The 14,644-nt window shown below is 37.8% G+C and overlaps 1 protein-coding gene across 5 annotated transcripts in view; it reads right to left on the bottom strand.

Annotated features, from left to right (window-relative positions):
• The window catches only part of LOC133639684 (gamma-adducin-like), a 220,420-nt gene that overhangs the window by 29,967 nt on the left and 175,809 nt on the right, over positions 1–14,644 (bottom strand). For all 5 annotated transcript variants that reach the window (XM_062033206.1, XM_062033202.1, XM_062033207.1 and 2 more), the window contains 4 exons: positions 7,726–7,869; positions 7,287–7,385; positions 4,938–5,114; positions 4,599–4,853 (listed from right to left, as the gene is read on the bottom strand). In XM_062033206.1, coding sequence (XP_061889190.1) covers positions 4,599–4,853; positions 4,938–5,114; positions 7,287–7,385; positions 7,726–7,869 — 675 coding nt within the window. The remainder of the gene's footprint in view (positions 1–4,598; positions 4,854–4,937; positions 5,115–7,286; positions 7,386–7,725; positions 7,870–14,644) is intronic.

The raw sequence follows: 14,644 nt of genomic DNA, 5'->3' as shown, positions 1-14,644 counted from the left end.
GCCCGAAGAGCGCAAGATTTTACAAAAGGACGGCGGGAAAAGAAGCACTAGTCCAAGAGCGCAGCCGAAGAATGCACAAATTTGCAGTGATCACTTTGTTAAAGGTCTGTTTGATATACTTTTAACGTTTAGTATTATCTTGATATTATTTGTATTTCTTAAAACACATTTTTGCAACAAGTGTTTCGAAAAGCACCAACTTGGCATGTCTAAACAAAAGAAAGCAAATTTGAGCAAAACCTAATAAGCTTTTACCAAAGGCAACAATCATAGATGAACCTTTAGCTCATAGACAATGTTGACATCCATAGTTATAGTTTGATAAAGACGGGAAAAACACTCATAAAGGGCGCGTACAACAGCAAACATGGCGCTACACTGCAAAAAGTCAGTGTTCAAAAACAAGAAAGAAAATACAAAAATGAGTGGTATTTTATTTGAACTAAGCAAAATTATCTGCCAATAGAACAAGAAAATTTGGCTTGTCAAGACTTTCCAAAACAAGTCAAATTAGCTAACCTCAATGAACCTAAAAATACCTTAAAATAAGTATATTCTCACTAATAAAAAGTGCACTTTTCTTGGTACAAAAAAAAAAGAGACCTTTTTGCTCAATATGTTGAAAAATATTCTTAAATTAGGTAAATGCTAGAGCCATTATCTTGACATAATGATATGCGTTCGGCATTACATTTCTTGAAAACAGCAAACTTATACTAAAAACTAATTTATTGTTCTTAATGGAAAGGCAACAAGGCAACCGCTTGTTACTCTCGGGGTCTCCTAGCCGCTCAGGCAAATCATGTGGTCTAAAAATGCATTTTTCCATCCATAACATGACATCTTTGAGCCAAGTGCGTGCTCTTTCAGTCAATTAGTGTGCATATACACAGCCTGGCCCCCGGCCAAAAAATGTTTAAGTGTAATTTTGAAGAATTTATCTGAATGTGCATGAACTATCTCTGTTCAAAATTGTTAGAAATGTCACATGTTAAATGTTTAAATATTAACTGTCAGTTTACTGTACTGTGCCAACTGTACTACTATACGAGTACGTGTTTTCTATTGTTTCATTGAAAATAAACCAGCAAAGTCCATTTGGCTGTCATCTGTTTTAATTATGAGACACAATTGTGTCAAAGTCATAATTTTTTTTTTCATGCTTGAAATAAGAAATTATTATTTTAAAACAGTAGTTTTATACTTGTGAGTGTTGATGACACAGCTTTGCATCAGTTGATATTCTAATTTCAAGCATGTTTTACTCAATATAGGTCATTAAATCTCAGCAACAAGCTGTAATATCTTACTGAGATCATTTAGGACCAAAACCCTTAAAACAAGTAAAAGACTCTAACATAAAATCTGCTTAGTGAAAAGAATTATCTCATCAGACAGAAAATAAGCAAATATCACCCTTATTGAAGATATTTAATCTTACTTAGATTTCAGTTTTTGCATTGTAGACGTAGATACCCGAGAAAAAACAATGCATATTTATCCGTGAGAAACTTGGTCTCAATGTCCTTGACCCAGCCACACACAAAGAAGTGGTAGACCTCCATGCTTTTCCAAGTTTTAATCAGTTTTGTAGTGTAGAATGACGTCTGGAGTGAAAGATAGTTTGACATGTCTGGAAATGCAACCGACAGATAATCCTTGATATCACTCGGCTCGACAAATCTTTTGTTAATAAACTAAAGTGCTCTATTTCATTGCATAGTTGGAATTTTGGCTCCTATATTTTTTTGGCAGAAAGATCTAGGCCAATGTTCCCTCTAATTTTTCAAGGGTGTGAGCAAACGCAAAAACTCCCTTTACAGTAAGTGGAGCACATTTGAGCGATGTCAGACGCGCACACTGTGGCCACACCTGCAGCACACCTGTCCCAAACCTGACTAAATAACAAGTTAAATGTCTTATTATATAATCAAATGACAGCAGTCATTTCCATGAGGTTATGAGAGTTTTGGCCCACTTACAATGACAACAACAAAAAATATTATTTTTCATACGCTGTGTACTAGTACTGTATGTCTGGGTGGAGGTCCTGCTTTGGAAATCAGATATCGCATTTCGTTCCCATTAAAACATTCACATGTTGCACAATGAGATGTAAGCATGGGATCATGTGTACATTCCTGTAACTTTCTGTTTGTAAAATATATATTTTTATTAGTATTTCTTTAATATACAAAGGTCCTGGGTTCAATCCTGGGCTCGGGATCTTTCTGTGTGGAGTTTGCATGTTCTCCCCGTGACTGTGTGGGTTCCCTCCGGGTACTACCGGCTTCCTCCCACCTCCAAAGACATGCACCTGGGGATAGGTTGATTGGCAACACTAAATTGGCCCTAGTGTTTGAATGTGAGTGTGAATGTTGTCTATCTGTGTTGGCCCTGTGATGAGGTGGCGACTTGACCAGGTTGTACCCCGCCTACCGCCCGAATGCAGCTGAGGTAGGCTCCAACACCCCCCACGACCCCGTAAGGGACAAGCGGTAGAAAATGGATGGATGGATGATATAATGACAGCATTTCATGATTAATATTTATAAACTAAGATTAGAATACGCACACATTTGATTGGTAAATCGTAGTGTAACGATCTGGAATTACACATTATGTGTGGTGTTGGAGTTGTCTGACTTTTTGTGTGGCTGTAAACGCATCACTGGCTAGGTGCCATATACCTGTATGTTGACCCAAGTGAGAAAGAGCGAGCGGGTGCTGTTGATATGACAGATGACAAAGTTGGTTTTGGTTTGGATTGTACGGCAGAAAATGACTAGTTTTGCTCGATAGACATTTTTTGACCGTGTTTATGGCCGACAATAAAGAGTTTTGCTCATTAAAGTCTTCGATGGAATTCATGTCCTCCTTAAAGCGTCTTGACAAACATTACAATTATTAATCAGTGATGACGAAAACTGTTTTCTCTGTTGCGGCTGCGTGTCGTCAGGTACATTGAAAATTGTTGTGCGCTTATTTTTGTAATTTGAGAGGGACAAGCGGTAGAAAATGGATGGATGGATGGATTTTGTGCTTGGCGAAGATTTGCCGAGAACAGAGGACGCGTGAGCAGTGCACAATTGCACAGGTGCGCACCTTAGAGGGAACGTTGATCTAGGCCAGTGTTTTTCTACTTTTTTTAACCCAAGGCACATTTTTTGCATTGAAAAAATGCGGAGGCACACCTCCAGCAGAAATCATTAAAATACGAAACTCAGTTGACAGTAAAAAGTCGTTGTCGCAATTGTTGGATATGACTTTAAACCATAACCAAGCATGCATCACTACAGCTCTTGTCTCAAAGTAGGTGTACTGTCACCACCTGTCACATCACCCCGTGACTTATTTTGAGTTTATTGCGGTTTTCCTGTGTGTAGTGTTTTAGTTCTTGTCTTGTGTTCCTATTTTGGTGGGTTTTTCTCTTTTTTTTGGTATTTTCCTGGTGCAGTTTCATGTCTTCCTTTGAGCGATATTTCCCACATCTACTTTGTTTTAGCAATCAAGAATATTTCAGTTGTTTTTATCCTTCTTGGTGGGGACATTGTTGATTGTCATGTCATGTTCGGATGTACTTTGTGGACGCCGTCTTTGCTCCACAGTAAATCTTTGCTGTCGTCCAGCGTTCTGTTTTTGTTTACTTTGTAGCCCGTTCAGTTTTAGTTTCGTTCTGCATAGCCTTCCCTAAGCTTCAATGCCTTTTCTTAGGGGCACTCACCTTTTGTTTATTTTTGGTTTAAGCATTGGACACTTTTTCTTCACGCTGCCTCCTGCTGTTTCCGACATCTACAAAGCAATTAGCTGCCGGCTGCCACCTACTGATATGGAAGAGTATTACATGGTTCCTGTGTGTCGTGTTTTAGTTCTTGTCTTGCGCTCCTATTCGGTGGCTTTTCCTGTTTTGTTGTTATTTTCCTGTAGCAGTTTCAGGTCTTCCTTAAACGCTATTCCCCGCACCTGCTTTGTTTTGGCAATCAAGACTATTTAAGTTGTGCGGACGCTATCCTCCTTTGTCGGGACATTGTTGATCGTCATGTCATGTACAGATGTACTTTGTGGACGCCGTCTGCTCCACGCGCCGTAAGTCTTTGCTGTCGTCCAGCATTCTGCTTTTGTTGACATCCCTAAGCTTCAATGCCTTTTCTTAGCGGCACTCGCCTTTTGTTTATTTTTGGTTTAAGCGTTAGATACCTTTTTACCTGCACGCTGCCTCCCGCATATTGTGATCACGACAAACCATGTTCCGACATCTACAAAGCAATTAGCTACCTGCTGCCACCTACTGATATGGAAGAGTGTTACACGGTTACTCTGCCGAGCTCTAGACAGCACAGACACACAACAACAACAACACATCATTTGCAGACTATAATTACCGGTTTGCAAAAAACATTTTTAACCCAAATAGGTGAAATTAGATAATCTCCCACGGCACACCAGACTGTATCTCACGGCACAGTGGTTGAAAAACACTGATCTAGTCCTCTTCCATACTCAGATGGTTTGCGTGCTGCCATCTTGGCTTGATTGACTGTTTTTCACTTCCGGGAAGGATTCACGTCACTGAATACAAGCAATATACGACGGCTCACCGTGGTCGTCTTGCTGTGGTTGTAGCGCTCGTCTCCACCCTCCACGTTGACCTTGGTGTAGCTGTTGGGCGAGTTGAGCCAGCGCGTCTTCTCCCTCTGCTGCCGCTGCAGGACGAACTTGAAGGGCAACCGCGTGGCGTCCATGTCCTCCTCTAACATAAACGCCGTGACGGTGGCGGGGATCTCCACGTCGCTCTTGTGCCTGGGCTTCTCCCGCACAATGGGATGGCGATAGGCGTAACCTGTCCTGTAGCCCTGCGAAGGACATCATAAAGGAAGCTTAGATAGCGAGTCAGGGCATAACAAAGCCACTCCAAAGCAATCCCCCTGTGTGCCCACCAGGTTATCCAGCATCCTCATCAGAGACTCAAACTCCAGCTCGCCGACCTTCCACTTCACCGGACTGCTCATGTTGCTGGAAAATGTTGCGGCCACCTCATGCACACGTGTTTTGTACTTCTCTTGATCGAGCACGATCAGGTTGTCTATGGTGCCGGCACATGAGATGGCGTTCACCTAAACACAAATGATGTCATCTTACGAAACACCTTTGATAGTAGGCAGACCTTTTTATCACCAATTGTGCAATAACTATTGTGCAGAAAATGCTCTCCATGCTGATGTATTGCTGCTTGCGTGCAAAGCATGGACCTGTCCTAATCTGCCTCAGGGACAAAAAACTGTAATTTAGAAAAAGACAACAACACAAGGAATAAACCATACATGCTTGAGGGATTGATTTATAGAAATTAAGCCGGGCTTTGCTGTTGGATTAGTATTGTTGTTGTTTTTTTTTGCTTTTTTGTTCACCCAGGTTATTTGGACAATCACAAACAATGCATACAAAGAGTGACAAGCGATTCCTGGTTTTTGTACGGCCTACTTTTCTCGGAAATGTTCGCCAGGAAGTTTGCAATGCTTTTCGCGTGTCGTCTCTGCCAAACATCGATCGTAACAAACTAGTTTGTCTGCAATTAGCAAACAAACTAGTTTGTCTGCAATTAGCAGACAAAGCAGTTTCCTTTGGACTGTTTCTGCCGGAAAACATTTTTGAATACCTCAAAAGTCATAATCATGAGTTAAGAAAGTCAAATTTATGAGCTAAAAAGTCATAATCATGAGATTAAAAAAAGTTAAAATTGTGAGATAAAAAAAATCGAAATCATGAGATTAAAAATGAACAATGAGTTGAAAAATCTAAATTATGAGATAAAAAGCCATGGCACGGTTGGGAGAGTGGCCGTGCCAGCAACCTGAGGGTTCCTGGTTCGATCCCCAGCTGCTACCAACCTTAAAGTCACGTCCGTTGTGTCCTTGAGCAAGACACTTCACCCTTGCTCCTGATGGGTCGTGGTTAGTGCCTTACATGGCAGCTCCCGCCATCAGTGTGTGAATGGGTGAATGTGGAAATAATGTCAAAGCGCTTTGAATACCTTGAAGGTAGAAAAGTGCTATACAAGTATAACCCATTTACCATTTAACTATAAGGTCAAATGTTTTAATTATGAGAATAAGAAAGTCATTATTATGGGATAAAAAAGCCAAACTCTTAGTTAAAAGCAACTTTGACTTTGACTCTCATAATTTTGACTTTTTATCTTATAATTTTGACTTTTTTAGATATAATTATGACTTTTTATCTCATTATTTTGACGTTTTATCTCATAATTCCGACTTTTTATGTCATTATATCAACGTTTTATCTTGTAATTAGTGTCTGTCTCCTTTCTTTGAGTCAACCAAGCACTGTGCTCCCTGCAGTGTCCATGCTCGCTGTGCACCTGATGAGGCGTTCAAGCACACTGCATAACTCTGACTGTTAGTAAAACAGTCTTCGTGCTTCTTTTTTTTAAGGACAGCTGCAAAATAAGCCACCATCGGGCCAAACAAAGCACTTTGATTAAAAAAAATTAAAAAAAGGTGAGAAACAGTATTGAATTCAAGAAAGAACCTGAATTTACGAACTTACAGACAAATTTGTATATTGATTTACATATTTGTATTCGGCCTGTGGTTCATCAAAAAGTCCATATAATGAGGTGGCGTCCTTGTGGCTTTCCCTTTCCCTTTCCTTTTCTCGCTCGCTGATCATCGCCATACATTTAAAAGTTACTAGCATCACTAAATCGCTGATTTGTATTTTTGATTAAGCATTTTTGATTAAATTAAGAAACATGATGGTTTGTTACGTCATTTAGAATGTGTATGTAAATAAAAGACATCATTACATGTACTTACACTAACAATATTCTAACATGTACTCATGGTTATATTTATAACTGCGTTTATAAACTGCATACCAATGAGTATTCACGTCGGATATATATTTGATCAATTACGAATTCAGCATTTACTAAAGCCTAATCGTGTGTACTTATTATAAAGTCTTATCAAAGTGTTTTGTGTTCAGATTTTTGGGTGTCTGCGACAGATTAATTGGATTTTTAATATGTCTTATTGGGAAAAACGGCTTCGGCCTTTGTCAAACCCTATGGAGCAGCTTACCAACGAAAACCAAGGTACCAATGTTTATTAGTATGAAAGATGACATCGCAAAGTGTGAGATTAATACTGTATATTTCATCTGCATGGCGAGGTTTGTGAAGGTCTGCATTGCTTCCTTTTAGGGATTCTCTAATTTATAGGGGTGCTTCCCTGTGTGTGTTTGTGCGTGTGCATATACTGTACCTGGATTTCGCAGGCAAATTGTGCATTGTAGATGTAGTGAAAGGCCTCTTCCATGGTCTCCCCCAGAGCTACCAGGCCGTGATTCCTCAGTACCAGAACCTTTACCGAAACACACAAACAAGCACATTTCTTCCGATAATGAAAATGAAATATCAAGGAACCGTGCATTAGTTGAACTCATGTTCATGAACAATTTACCAATCACTAAGACAGTTCTAATTAAGCGTGTCAGCACTGGGTTGGGCTAATAACATTTAGGTCAGCTCAAATAAGTGCTCTGCGTCAGAGCTGAGCTGAAAGGAATGCTAATTGCACACACCCTAATTGTGACCTTTCATCAGCAATGTTTAGGTATCAACACACACCCATTGCATGTTTCAAACGGCTCCACGTTCCAAAATTATTTTGTGTATGTAATTTCCGGGCACGCTTCTCTAACCTTGGCTGTGGGCCCCAGGGCCTTTTGGAGCTCTTTGCGCTCCTCTGGCTCGTCCAGGCTGCCCTGGTAGTTGTAGTAGGCGATGTCCCCCAGAATGAGTGACTCCTGCGAAATGGGTAGGATGCCGCACTTCATTGATGACACCTAGAAGCAGGAGGGACAAATCCAATCCAAACTTTATTTACATAACACACAGAGTGCTGTATAAAAAAATTAGAAGAGAAGAACACACCCACACCCACGCACATATACATACATACAAAGGTGTGTCTTTAGCCTTTTTGAATTGTTTTTATTTCAACGCTCTCTACAGTCCTGAGGCTCTCTGCAAGCCGTTCCACAGGTGGGGGCTAAATGCCGCCTCACCGTGGGTCTTTGTTTTGGTATTCGGTAAAGCTAAAAGGCCTTTTCCAGACCTCAGGATCCGCGAGGGCTGACACGGTAAACACAAGTCAGATAGATAAGAAGGCCCAAAGCAATTAAGACATTTGAAAAATAATAATGATAGAACTTTAAAATCGACCCAGAAGCGGACGAGGAGCCATTGCGGCAACTTTAAAACTGGTGTAATGTGCGCCCGGTCTCTGGTCCTCGTCAGCCCACGTGCAGCTGAGTTTTGTAATAATTGTAGACTTCTGATATTCTTTTTGGGGAGGCCAGAGAGCAGGGCGTTACACAACTTCCGTGTTGGCCTGAAAGAGAAACGGGCAGACTCTGACTATGTCCTTATGATAAAAAACTATTATTGTAATATTTTTTATATGTTGGATAAAAGTCGTCTCGGAGTCAAATATCACGCCCATATTTTTTATTTTATATTTTAAAGTTACTCCCTCTGGTCTTCAGGGCTGATAACTAAAACCTCTGTTTTGTCCCGGTTGAGCTGTAGGAAATTGACTGGCATCCATTACTTGTTGTCTACAATGCAGTTAAAAAGGCCATCTATTGGTCCTCTGTCATCAGGAGACAATGTACAGCTGTGGAGCATCAGCGTAACTGCAGTGTTTCTTAGCCATTGTTAGACCGCGAGCGCCCCGTAGAGCAGTGTTTTTCAACCTTTTTTGAGGCAAGGCACATTTTTTTCATGAAAAAATCCAAAGGCACACCACCAGGAGAAAACGTAAAAAAATTAAACTCCACCAGGTCGTCATGCCTTATTTTGAGTGTGTTGGTGTTTTCTTGTGTGCAGTGCTTTAGTTCTTGCCTTGCGCTGTTATTTTGGTGGCTCTTCCTGTTTTGTTGAGGTTTTCCTGCAGCAGTTTCATGTCTTCCTTTGAGCGCTATTCCCCACACTTGCTTTGTGTTAGCAAGCAAGAAGACTATTTAAGTTGTTGCTATCCTTCTTTGTGGGGACTTTGTTGATTGCCAAGTCATGTACGGATGTACTTTGTGGACGCGGTCTCTGCTCCACACACTGCAAGTTTTTGCTGTCGTCCAGCATTGTTTGTTTACCTTGTAGCCAGTTCAGTTTTACTTTTATTTTGCATAGCCATCCCTATGCTTATGCCTTTTCCTTTCCCTTTTGTTAATTTTTGGTTTAAGCGTTACATAACTTTTTACCATGTGCATATTGGGTTCATGACAAACCGTCCTCATCTCACCTGACACATTTCGACTTTTAGAAAGCAATTAACTACCTGCTGCCACCTACTGTTGTGGAGTATTACATGGTTATCCTGCCGAGCTCTACACAGCACAGACAATAAAGGAACGGCACATTATTTGCAGATTATAATTATTGATTTGCAAAAAATATTGTTTTGACCAATTAGGTGAAGTTGCATAATCACAGTGGTTGAAAAACACTGCCGTGTGGCCATCTCAGCTGTATGGGTCGCAGTAGTACCCAGTTGTAATACACTTTTCCACCACTAGTGAACGTAATGACAATATCCCAAACAAAGAAGTCTGGTGCTTTCTTAAGCGCAAAAATTATGAAAAAAGTGGTGACGCTGTATTTTCATTTGCATTTTATTTTTATTGACAGTTTAGTTAATAAAAAATTTAATTATCAATTGTGTTTATTTGTTTTAGCACAACCAAAGTGTATGTACATGTATTTATGACTCCCTTCTTATGCAGTATATTTGGTTAGTATGCAATTTTCATTCATTAATTCATTTGACAAGGTTGGAAACTGTAAGTAAGTTAGATATAATATGATTAAAAACAAGTGTAAGGTGTCTAATTCGAAGTTAATATTTGAGTGGGCCCTAGGACCTTCTGTGGTGGAAAAGTTGGGCCACAAGGCCAAAAAAGTGAAAAACCCTTTACATGCTTTACTGTACATCACAGCTTCCTTTACTTCATCTGATATTTCACACATTCTGACTGCATGAATGCACTGCAGAAATGAGGCTTAATAGAACATGATGACAATGCTGCTCAGCAGAGCGTGCACCCCCGCCCTCCACCCCTCAAAAAAAAAAAAAGAATCCCAGTCAAAACTGGACCACTTATATGGTCACGCAGACAGCAGATAACTGAGGATGCCGGAGATTGGGATTATTGGCTCTTTGGAGGAAGCTGGGTCCTGAGGAGACGTTCAAAAGAAAAGATTGTCTTGTTGTCAAATGTACAATACAAATTACTTGATACATGATAGGCTCCAGCACCCCCTGCCACCCCAAAAGTGACAAGTGGTAGAAAATGGATGGATGGAAAGATACCAAAATATAAAATCTTATTTCTAGAAATGTCCCTAGATTCAAGAGGTTTTTACTTATTTTTTGTAATTGACTCATCTTAATTTTATCATTAATAATCATATTTTTCTATTGTAGTTTAAAAATGTTAAAATAAAAAATGAATACAACTATTCAAAAAAGATGTGTTGGTGTTCCCCCACATAGAAAAACTTGTTTTAGGATTCTGCAAGATCTTGAGGATGCTTCATTTAAAAATTTCCAGTTGAATAATGCTTGTTTTCATAATAAAATACTTATTTCTAAATTAAGGAATGTTAATTTCTAGATGTAAAAATCTTAATTCCAGATCTCTTATCAAGTAAAATTATCTTTCCTTGCATCTAAATAATTTCTTTCTTTCTTTCTTTGTACCAATGATTGTCACACACACACCAGGTGTGGCAAAATTATTCTCTGCATTTGACCCATCACCCTTGATCACCCCCTGGGAGGTGAGGGGAGCAGTGAGCAGCAGTGGTGGCCGCGCCCGGGATCATTTTTGGTGATTTAACCCCCAATACCAACCCTTGATGCTGAGTGCCAAGCAGGGGACTAGTTTTTAGTATTTATTTTCCTTATTTCTAGTCTTTTTATCTTATATTTTTACAGATCTTTTTTTTCCTCAGTTTACTCATTTTCAAGAAGTAACTTTTTTTTTTTTAACTGTGTAAAATATGGATCACAAACTATGGATCACAATGGTTCAAATGTACACATCCCACATTCATTCATTCCACACTCCAGCAGGTGGCGCCATATCCCCATGCTCTGACAGTGACAACACTATTTGGAATTTCCCATCGATGTAGTCTACATGTTCCATGCCATCTTTCCACACAGGAACATTTGAACAACACACAATAAAATATCAAGTATAATAGATAAGATTAAAATGTACATAAAAACATACATACAACTAGAATAAAAATGAAGGTAAACACAAAATTGTACTATTCTAAATGGTGTGCATACGCCTGAACTGGGGGCTCTGAATCCACATCTTTCCTCGACAAAAGGTCATGTAGTGTTTTTGTTTTTTTTAATTGTTAATATCTCCCCCGCCTGATAAACCGAGTCGAAGTAGAATTGAGGTGAATAGATGTTGCTCCGGTGCAGCACTTTATGGAAGCCAGTTTCGGCCACTAAAAAAATGGTATAAATACCCCAATGTTAAGTCATAATAATGAGATAAGAAAGTCGAAATTATGAGATAAAAAGTCATAATTATGTAATAAAAAGTTAGAACTATGAGATAAGAAAGTAGAAATTATGAGAAAACAAAGTAATAATTATGAGATAAAAAGTCAAAAATATTAGATAAAAACTCACAACTAGGACTGTTGTGTAAAATATCTCATAATTTCGACTTTTTGTTTCATAATTATGACTTTTTATCTCATAATTGCGACAGAAGTATATTTTTATCTCATAATTTTGACCTTTACTCTTTTAATTTCCACTTTTTATTACATAAGTATGACTTTTTATCTCATAATTGCAACATACGTTTATTTTTATCTCATAATTTTGACCTTTAATCTTTTAATTTCCACTTTTTATTTCATAATTATGACTTTTTATCTAATAATTTCAACTTTAAAATATTTATCTCATAATTTTGACTTTCTTATAATTTCGACTTTTTATCTCAAAATTACGACTTGTAGTATACTCATAATTACTACATTTATCTCATAAATATGGCTATTTATCTCGTAATTATGACTTTTTAATCTCACAATTATGACTTTTTATCTCACAATTGTGACTTTATATCTCACAATTATGACTTTTTATTCCATAAATTCAACTTTCTTTTCATTATTACTTCTTCTATTTCACAACCATGACTTTTATCTCATACTGTAAGTATGTCCTTTCTCTGATAATGATGAGTTTATCTCATAATTTCCAATTTCCTATCTCATAATTTCAATTTTTTATCTCATAATTATGGCTTTTTACCTCATAAATATGACTAACCTTTGAGATATTTTTTTTTTTTAGTTTAGTTTAGTGTGTTTAAGAAGTGAAACAAGTCGTGTTTTTCCTCCTTGTCTGTTTTTTCTCCTTTGTCTGTTTTTTTGTTATTGAAGCCGCACATGATTGTTCAAAATGTTATTAGTTGTATATGTCAATATCGTGTTGTTTAACTCTGATTGTCGGACGGTTACTAATATAACACAGTCAGATTGGACAATTTTGTCTCATTGAGATGTTTTTATGTTTTTGTCTTTTATAATCAGTTCCATATAAAATTTGTCGCAATGTGTTAAAGTCTAAGTGTATAAATATAAACTTTGGAGTAAACTATAATTTTACATTAAGAATACATTTTACACGTATTTTGGTAATAAATCCATCAGTCATTCAGCAACAAAAACGGTGGGAGCTGGGCCAAAATAACCGTTTGTAAAAGAGCTAAAATTGCCATCAGTCATTAGGACTCATGTTAAAATCAGAGATGTCAATAGCAGTCTTATGAATATGCCGCTACTTTTTTCTAGTAACGAGCAATCTAATGAATTACTTACGTCATTATTTGCATTTGTTACAACGCCTTTGCCGATTTTGATGTAACGTTGCACACTACTTTTGAGGAGATTGTGTATATTGTCTAACAAAAACAGCAACTTCGCATGAGGAAGAAGCAACACAACATTGCAAAACTTAACACACCTGAGTACACTCACACGCACGACAAATAATACCCAACAATACAATATAGTATGTATACACAGCAATCAAAGCATCGGCTACATCTTGCACCAGTAACTTGCTGCAGACTGCCAATGCTGAGTTAACAAAGCTAACTTGTGTTTTTATTAAACATAACGCAAAAATGACGTTCCTCAATTCAGTTCAATTCATTACATGTATTAAAGGGCTACTTTTATGCAAAACCAACTTTTCGTACCTATTGGTACCTGTTTTGTGGATTTGGGATCTACATAAGTTCCGGAAATGTTTAACCAAGCGATGCAAACATGGCGGAGATATTTATAAATTAAAGATGTTAGCACCTTTTCAGAAAAAAAGCAGACAATTGTGAAAAAAAGAGGACAATTTCTATGAGCACAAAGTGCTGCCACGCAAACCCCGAAATTTTTTTTGGGAAAATCAAGACTACAATTCCTGCAATTGGGTGCATTTTTACCATTATAAACCGCTTTGGCTGTCTTTTTGACACATGTCCAATGTATTGTACCAGAATTTCTTTAAGGTTTTTTTTTTTTGATACATTACTAAATCTATTATCATTGAAAATGTAATGTAAAATTCTATGACATGAATGTTAAGAACTCAGAAAACATGCCTGAGGTTATTCTATGAAGTATGTAGAGCTTCATGTTTTTTCTTGCAGTTGAAAACCAAATCAGGTCACTATTATTCAGTCATCATAGTACCCGGTAGTGTTGTCCCAATACCAATATTTTGGTACCGGTACCAACATTTTTTTCAACACTTTTCGGTACTTTTCTAAATAAAGGGGGCCACAAAAAATGGCATTATTGGCTTTATTTTAACAAAAAATCTTAGGGTATATTAAACATATGTTTCTTTTTGCAATTCAGTCCTTAAATAAAATAGTGAACATACAAGACAACTTGACAACAAACAAAGGCTCCCAATTTAGCTGCTGACATATGCAGTAACATATTGTATCATTTTCCATTCTATCATTTTGTCAACATTATTAAGGACAAGCTGTAGAAAATGGATGATTAATCTACTTGTTCATTTACTGTTAATATCTGCTTACTTTCTTTTTTAACATGTTCTATCTACACTTCTGTTAAAATGTAATTATCACTTATTCTTCTGTTGTTTGACACTTTACATTAGTTTTGGAGGATACCAAAAATTTGGGTATCAATCCGATACCAAGTCGTTACAGGATCATACATTGGTCATATTCAAAGTCCTCATGTGTCCAGGGACATATTTCCTGAGTTTATAAACATAATATACATTTAAAAAAATAAAATACATTTTGTGATGCTTGAAAATACCGATGTAATCATAGTAGTATCGACTAGATACGCTCCTGTACTTGGTATCATTACAGTGGATGTCAGGTGTAGATCCACCAATGGCGTTTGTTTACATTTTGACGTCAGTGAGCTACGGTGTGTAGTGAAGCATGTTTAGCTATTCCTCGTCCTGCAGGGATGATACTTGTAAGAAACTTACTTTATTTGTCACCATGGAGACCAGGATTAGTGATTTAG

The sequence above is a fragment of the Entelurus aequoreus genome, linkage group LG22, assembly GCF_033978785.1.
Source record: "Entelurus aequoreus isolate RoL-2023_Sb linkage group LG22, RoL_Eaeq_v1.1, whole genome shotgun sequence".
In the NCBI taxonomy this organism is placed as follows: Eukaryota; Metazoa; Chordata; class Actinopteri; order Syngnathiformes; family Syngnathidae; genus Entelurus; species Entelurus aequoreus.
Note: the sequence above shows the minus strand (reverse complement) of the source record. Positions and strands in the feature narration are given on the sequence as shown.